The sequence below is a fragment of the Mirounga leonina genome, unplaced genomic scaffold (genome assembly GCF_011800145.1).
Source record: "Mirounga leonina isolate KUSES-001 unplaced genomic scaffold, KU_Mleo_1.0 Mir_268, whole genome shotgun sequence".
Taxonomy (NCBI): Eukaryota; Metazoa; Chordata; class Mammalia; order Carnivora; family Phocidae; genus Mirounga; species Mirounga leonina.
The window spans coordinates 4,345,935-4,354,530 of NW_023270649.1; the positions used below are offsets into that span (position 1 = coordinate 4,345,935).

An 8,596-nucleotide genomic window follows, 5' to 3' on the forward strand; every position below is an offset into this window, starting at 1 on the left:
TCCAGGCAAGGACACACCCCTGCATCATACTCAGAGGATGCTGTCCCCGGTGATGGGCCCAGGCAAGGACACATTCCTGCATCATACCCAGGAGCTCCTGCCCCTGGCAATCTGCCATCCATTCCTCCAATTTAACTTGCTAAATACCTGCTTGGGCCGCAGCTCTCACCTTGAAAGCATGAAAAAATGAATGCGCGTGAATTAATAATACAGCCTCTCGACAGGCAGCCTTCTTGTCTAATAAACTCAAGGTGACTTCCACAACCAAAAATACCCTAGCAGAAAGTACCTTCAGAAAGAGAAGGGATAAAAGTCATCCAGGGTCATGTGATCGTCCACAGTTTAATAATGGGAACAAAGCAGGGAGTGAACAAAATGAACACCCAGATCTAGAAAGAGGGCGGTGGCCACTGTTTCTGAATATTGTCCCTGCACCCAGGGCTCTGGGAGGTCACCTGTGCAGTGGATTTCAGGTTCGGCTGGGGTACCGAGAAAACGGGTGGGGTGCGGGATGGAAGGGAGACACAGTGAAGTGTGTGTTTTAGGGTAGAAAACTTGCCCTACTTTATGCAGGATCCATAGAATCAAATAAGATATCTTGCTTTTACTGATTTTAATTGTAACCAGCTTTACCGATGAGAGTAGGTTAAGAGGTCAATAAGTGGTAGAGAAAGAAGTCATCCAGGTAAGTTCTGTAGGACTAAACTCTCTTTGACGAACTAGCTCCTGCCTCACTTTTAAGGTAGGAATGTCTGGATTCGGTGATTCTCTGTGATTATCTGTGACTGGTACCTTACTGAAGTGATACCTGGTCACTGGGAAAGCCAGATGGGAACACTGCATCGACTGGATTCACCAAGTGGAGTTGAGGACACAGACGTCTTAGCGTTCCAGCCATGCTTCCATTTTATGGAAGAAGACATCACATTTTCTGGGTACTGCCGTGGGAACATATCTCAAGGATTTCTTAGAATACAGGACAAAATACAACAAGGAGAAGCACTTGAAAGGCTTGGGTGGGTAAGAAAGAAAAAAGGCATTTGCATGCCTAATACATTCTAGGTGCTTGGCGTGTTAAACAATGAAATGTAATCCACGTCAAATGTTAACTGTCTGGACAAATCCTTAGCTAGATTAAGAAAATACAAGAGAAGGCTCAAATAACTAAAATCAGAAATGAAAAGAGGGGACATTAAAATGAATGCCACATAAATTAAAAAAAAAAGGATTTAGGAGAATAATATAAAAAAGTATATGCCAACAAACTGGGTAACCAAGCAATGGATAAATTGCTAGAAACATATACCCTTGTATCAAGATCAAATTAAGAAACAGAAAGCCTGATCAGATATAAAATACTAAGGATATGTATTCAGGAATCAGAAACCTCCCAACAAAGAAAAAGCCATCAGTGATGAAGCCTACCAAACAATTAAAGAGGAATGAACACCAATACTCCTCAAACTCTTCCAAAAATTTGAAGAGGAGGGTACGTACGCTCATTCTATGAGACCAACATTACCCTCATATGAAAACCAGACAAAAACACCACAAGGAAATGGATATCTATAATGAATACTGATGCAGAAATACTCAATAAAATACAAGCATACTGATTTCAACAGCACAAGGATTATACACCATGACCAAGTGGAAGTCATTTCTGGAATGCACAGATGATTCACAACACACAAAAATCATTGATAATCATTAATAAAATGAAGGACAAAAACTCTATCAACTGACATGGAAAAAGCAATTGACAAAACTCAATACCTTTTCATGATACCAACACTCAAACTGGGAAAAAGAAAAATAGGTAGAATAAAACTGTGTCAATATAACAAAGGTCATATATGAAAAGCCCACAGCTAACATCATACCTAAGAGAAAAAGGTTGAAAGTGTTTCCTCTGAGATCAGGAACAAGATTAACAGTTCTACGCACAGTACTAGAAGACCTAGACAAAGCAATCAGGCAAGAAAGAGAAATAAGAGGCATCCAAGTCATAAAGGAAGAAGTGAAGTGATTCCTGTTCGCAGATGACATGATCTTATATGTAAAAAACCCTAAAGGTTTCAAACACACAAAAACTGTTAGAACTGATAAACAAATTCAGCAACATCCCAGGATACAAAAATCAACATGCAAAAATCAGTTGCATTTCTATATACTGACAATGAACAATTTGAAAAGAAAGTTAAAACAATTCCATTTATAATACATCAAAAAGGAATACACTTCTAAGACGGTGAAACGCTTGTACACTGAAGCTACAAATCATTGCTGAAAAAAATTTAAGAAGAAGACACAAGTAAATGGAAAACATCCCCATGTTCATGAACTGGAAAATCTGATACTGTTAAAACGTCCACACTACCCAAAGCGATTTGCAGATCCAATATCTCAAGGACATTTTTTTTGCATAAATACAGAAATTCATCCTAAAATTTACACAGACCCTCAAGGGACTCTGAACAGCCATAAAAATACCGAAAAGGAGTAAAAGTTGGAGGTCTTGAACTCCTTGATTTGGAAATACATTATAAAGCTATAGGAATCAAAGCAATGTGGTACTGGTATGAAGACCAACAGAACAGAAAGCACAGAAATGAACCCTCACATATATGGCTGAATGACCTTCAACAAGATGCCAAGACCACTCGACAGGGAAAGGACAGCCTCTTCAACAAATTCCCACCAAATTGGGAATAGTGGGTATCCACAGACAAAAGAATGATGTTCAGCCCTTATGGTACATACAAAGATGAACTTGCAATTAATTAAACACCTAAAACTGTAACATTCCTAGATGAAAACAGGGGGAAAGCTTTATGAAAATGGATTATAGAATGATGTCTTGGATAGGACAGCAAAAGCACAGGCAAGGAGAGCAAACATAGACAAATGGGACTGCATCAAACCTAAAAAATTCTGCACATCAAAGGACACAATCAAGAGGGTGAAAAGGTAACCTATGAAATAGGAAAAAAAAAAAATTTGTACACCATGTATCTGATAAGGGGTTTATCCAGAAAATATAAAGAACTCCTAGAACTTAACAACAACCAAAAATTAACCCTATTTTAAAAAATGGGCAAAAGACTTAAAAATATATATCTCCAAAGAAAATACAGAAATAGCCAAAAGCATACGGGCTGATGCTCCACATCATTTATCATTAGAGAAATGCAAATCAAAACTACAATGAGTTATCGCTTCACACATCTTAGAGTGGCTACTAACAACAACCAAAAAAACCACAGAAAATAATTAAGTGTTGGTGAAAACGTGGAGAAATTGGAACACCTGTGGGCAGTTAGAGAAAAAATAATATGGTGCGGCCGCTCTGGAAAACATTATGCTGGCTCCTCAAGAGACTGAAAACAGAGCTACCATATAATCCAACAAGCCCACTTCTGGGTATATAACCACAGAAATGGAAAGAACGGTCTCAGAAATGTATCCGTATTCCCACATTCATAGCTGCACCATTCCCATTAGCCAAGAAGAGGCAATCACTCAGATGAGTATCAACAGATGAATGGACAAACACAGCGTGTCTAGCGATACAATGGGAAAAAAGGGGAGAACATCCTGTCTCATGCTACAACATGAAAGCACCTTGAGAACATAATGCTAAGTTCAAAAAGCCAGTCAGGAAAGGGAAAATCCTGTAGGAGCCCCCCTCTATAAGGGACCTGGAATAGTGCAATTCCTACAGACAGAATGTGGAATGATGGTGCCAGGGGCTGGAGGGAGGCCGAATGGGGAGTTAGCGGTTGATGGGCACAGAGTTTCTGGTTTGCAAGATGAAGAAGTTTTAGAGGTGGATGGTGGGGACCATGACCCAAGAGTGTGACCCTCGCAATGCCACCTAACTGGACACCTAAAGATGTATGAGAAAGTAAGTTTTATCGTGTCCATTTTTTTTTTTTTAAAGATTTTATTTATTTATTCGACAGAGAGAGACACAGCAAGAGAGGGAACACAAGCAGGGGGGAGGGGGAGAGGGAGAAGCAGGCTTCCTGCAGAGCAGGGAGCCAGATGCGGGGCTCGATTCCAGGACCCTGGGACCACGACCTGAGCGGAAGGCAGACGCTTAACTGCCTGAGCCACCCAGGTGCCCCGATTGTGTCTGTTTTTAACCGTGATTTAAAAAATTAGCTGTACGGGGTCATGGTCCCAGGGTCCTGAGATCGAGCTGGGTGTTGGGTCGGACTCCCTGGTCAGCGAAGAGTCTGCTTCTCCCTCTCTGTCTGACCCTCCCTCGTTTGTGCGCGTTCTCTGTCAGATGAATAAATAAAATTTAAAAATCTCAAAAAGTGAGCTGTACGGATGTGTTTGCACCATGAAGGGTTGTGAGGACACGTCTGTGTGCAAAGGGCGCAGAACGGGGGCAGATGCAGACAGTGCGTATCACAGAGCTTGGACCCACGCCTGACGTTCAGATATGCGTCTCACCCAAGTACAGTCCATGTGGTTTCTATGTCACACCATGGGCAATGGCGCTAGCTGGGCCTTTCCAGAAAATTCTCAACTTCCAGCGTTACTCAACTCGCACTCTCGGATGGATGTATAAATATTTCTAAAAAACACATGTCTCAAAAATGACTAAGATTCACGTTAATACAACTGTAAATCCAAAATCACTGCTTTGTAACTGCAATTTTTTTTTCTCCCCTCGCACCAGGAATTCCAAAGACAGAGTATTCACCTTTCTTCCTGGAAGATTCTTAAAATAGCCCTCCCTTTTTAAGCATCTTTCAGCCCTGCAATCTAGAACATTCTTGACCTTCTCACTTTTAGCAAGAAATAGCAGACAATTTAGTTCTGATCGATCTTTAGTTAACAAGCCCCAAGGGAGAAAAGTCATCTTTGCTTTCAAAGGAAAACAAGTAAAGAAAGGCGTGAAGGGCATACAGACATGTTGAAAATGAATTATGCCGTAACTTCAAAAAAAGAAAAAAATTAAGCTTCTTTGGCGAGATTTAGCGCTTGCTCGTCATCTGTTTGTTGAAGTTTAAATAGTCGCCAAGATCATCCTGATTTTGAACAGGAAAAGGGAAAGCCACCTATTAGACTTGGAAGCAATCCCGTCATGAAGATAATGTTTATGTAATGTTGAAGCAAACACCGTTCAAATGTCTTTGCACCTTGGGACTCAGTGGAAGGAACGCATATTATTTTTAGAAGCCCTTAAAAACGACAAGATGGAACGACAGCAGAGGATTAACCACACTCTCTCTGGAGTATCTGTGAGCCTCACCCGAGATGAGATTTTTCTGAGGACGCGTGAAGACAGAAGAAGACACAGAGCCAGCTGGGCACTGGTCGTTAACCGTGACTCACAACAGTACGGTGAGGCGCATGAACGGAATCCCGTCCGCTGGGAGGGCACGGTACCTGGCATCAGACCAGCCTTGGGGAACACTTCTTTCAACTTCGTCTGGCTTTCCTCCACCAGCTCCTCTTTGGACATCGGCAGCTGCAGGACGTCTATTATGATCTGTGCCGCTTCCAATGCCTTTTTTCCCATAACGAGGGACTTGACGTCCCAGCTGTATTTCTTTCCATAGCAGTCGCATATTTCTTGGAACACCAGTGAGTAGAGCCGTTCGGTATCTGCAGAAAGAAAGATACGGTGACATTTAGGGGTGCGAGCTATGCTAACGCAGGGTCCCCACCACATGACCACGTGTCACGCAGTGTGGGTCACGTGCACGCAGAGCTATGGAAATGCTGGAAACGTCGCAGGGCATTCGGACAACAGTGCCCTCCTGACGCCCGCTGTGTGTGTTGGGGGGGGGGCAGGGGGGCTTTCCACACCAAGCAAGTCCATGACACCAGCCAGGTACCCGACAATCCAGCTCACTTCTGACAATGTGCACAGTGTCAGGTCCCACAGGCAAAGGGTCCCAAACCGTAACGAGATACCACCTCCCACCAGTCAGACTGGCCGTATCGAAAACACAAGTAGAACAACTGTGCTCAGGATGCGGAGGAAGAGGAACCCTCGCGCACCGTTGGTGGGAACGCAAACTGGTGCAGACACTCTGGAAAACACTATGGAGGGTCCTCAAAAAGTTAAGAAAAGATTGGGACGCCTGGGTGGCTCAGTCGGTTAAGCGGCTGCCTTCGGCTCAGGTCATGATCCCAGGGTCCTGGGATCGAGTCCCGCATCGGGCTCCCTGCTCAGCGGGAAGCCTGCTTCTCCCTCTCCCACTCCGCCTGCTTGTATTCCCTCTCTCACTGTCTCTCTCTCTCTCTGTCAAATAAATAAATAACATCTTTAAAAAAAAAAAATTTAAGAAAAGAGCTACTATAAAGTGCAGCAATTCCATTTCTGGGTATTGATCTGGAGAAAACAAAAACAGTAATTCGAAAAGACATATGCATGGGGACCGCTGGGTGGCTCAGTCGGTTAGGCGTCTGCCTACAGCTCAGGTCATGACCCCAGGGTCCTGGGATCGAGCCCCACATCAGGCTCCCTGCTCGGCAGGGAGTCTGCTTCTCCCTCTGACCCTCCACCCTCTCATGCTCTCTCTCTCTCTCTCATTCTCTCTCTCAAATAAATAAAATCTTTAAAAAAAATTTTTTTAAAAAGACACATGTACCCCATATTCATTGAGTGTTATTTACAATAGCCAAGATATAGAAGCAACCTAAGCATCCATCAATAGATGAATGGAATAGGACGGTATACAGAAAATACTACTTAAAAGAAATGAAATCTTGCCATTTGCAACAACATGGAGAGACCTACGTGGTATTATGCAAAGTCAGAGAAAGACAGAGGCTGTATGATTTCATTCACATGTGAAACTTCAAAGACAACACCAAGAAAGTAAAAAGAGTCTTAAACACAGAGAACACAGTGGTGGTCGCCACGGGGGGTTGGGGCGGTGGATGGGGGAAAGAGACGAAGGGGACTCAGAGGTAGACACTGCACATATGAAAGAAGTCACGGGGATGGCGAACACGACGTGAGGAACATAGTCCATACTTCTGTAGTAAGTGTGCATGCTGCACCCTGCTAACTGGACTGAGTGTGCGGATGATTTTGCAATGCATGGAAATACACGATCACTACGAGGTAAGCCTGAAACGAACAAGATATTGTGTATCGGTCATACCGAAATTAGAAAGTGCTCAGTCCCACAGGACTGCCCCCAATGCCCCCTGCAAAGCCAATCGAAGTCCCGGTTGTCACCTGTGCGGTAGATGGGAGTGGGATTCCACAACCTGCTCTTGGGTTCCACTGATTTGCTAGAGTGGCTCCCAGTCTTCCTAGCCCGGGAAATTTTACTTACTCTTCCCGGCATATTATGCAAGGATATGATCAAGGATGCAGAGGAACGTGCATGGGGAAGAGGTGCAGAAGGCGAGGTGTGCGGGGAAGGTCGCGGAGCTCCCATGGTCTCCCCAGTGTGCCATTCTGCTGGTCCCTCACGTGTCCGCCAACAGGGAGGCTCTCAGGAGGATGGAGGCTTCATCACTGAGGCATGATGTATCAACAACCCCACTTGCAGCCCTGCTCCCCCGTCTGGAGGATGCGGACGGAACGGAAGTTCCAACGTTCTCAGCACGCCTTGGTGTTTGTGCCGACCAGCCCCGGCGCAGAAGCCCCCCAAGGATGGCCTCTGCAGAACAGAAGATGCTCCGTCACTCAGGGAAGGACAAGGGCTTTAGAAGCTCGGTACCAGGAACCAGGGTCAGATGGCAAACATTAGAGCCAAGATGCTCCTAGTGATCTTATTATCACTTAGGACATTTCGAGGGTTTGGGGAGCTCTGTGCCAGGAACAGGGAGCACAGACCAATACGTACGGTTTCTATTATTTCACAAGGCTGTATCGTGTCACGGTGAAAGGTCAGTCTGGGAACTGGATCCCAGCTGGAGACTTTCTAAACAGTAAAGCCTCAGACGACTTAGCGTCCTGGGGCCTTTTTGGGTTACCAAGTGTCGAAGGGTACTATGGTCATGATTGGTAGTGTTACTACCAATACATAGCGTAGTAAATTAACTACAGCATGATAAATAGCACTCAGTATATTTACATTTACGTCCTTATATATTTAACGCATAAACAGCGTTAACAGTAGTGATGCCAGCAAACGCTAGTACCATGAGCCACGATAACGTCCTCATCTATTTCATACATAAGTAAGGTCAACAGTAGTGATACTCGCAATACTACCCCCATGAGCTACGATAATACTAGTGTGAGAACTGAACACTCGGCAACACTGTCAGAGCGGTTCTGAAAGCTGTCAGGGTGTGACCCGCGCATGGCCGCTTTCCTCCGGACACATCTGCTCCCTGCCGATGCCCAGTCCGAGGACTGCCGGCGCACACTGCAGCGTCCCCGAGCCTGCAGATGGCAGGAGGCGTGGTGCTGTCTCCTGTGAGCTGGGCTGGGGCGGTGTCGTGGTGCGGTCTGTGTGCATCTTTCCCACGGGAGGGCAAGGGACACCTGCGCAGTACGGCACACCCACCACCCGTTTGCCGCCAGCTTGTGGATATCACCATTCCCTGTCCATGGGCGCAGTGCACCTGCCAGGGGATCCTGTCCGTGGGCTCAGTGCACCTGCCA

At 45.0% G+C, this 8,596-nt stretch overlaps 1 protein-coding gene across 1 annotated transcript in view; it reads right to left on the reverse strand.

Moving 5' to 3' along the window:
- PUDP (pseudouridine 5'-phosphatase) overlaps positions 1–8,596 on the reverse strand; it is a 78,414-nt gene that overhangs the window by 37,262 nt on the left and 32,556 nt on the right. The window contains exon 2 of the mRNA XM_035029674.1: positions 5,407–5,625. Coding sequence (XP_034885565.1) covers positions 5,407–5,625 — 219 coding nt within the window. The remainder of the gene's footprint in view (positions 1–5,406; positions 5,626–8,596) is intronic.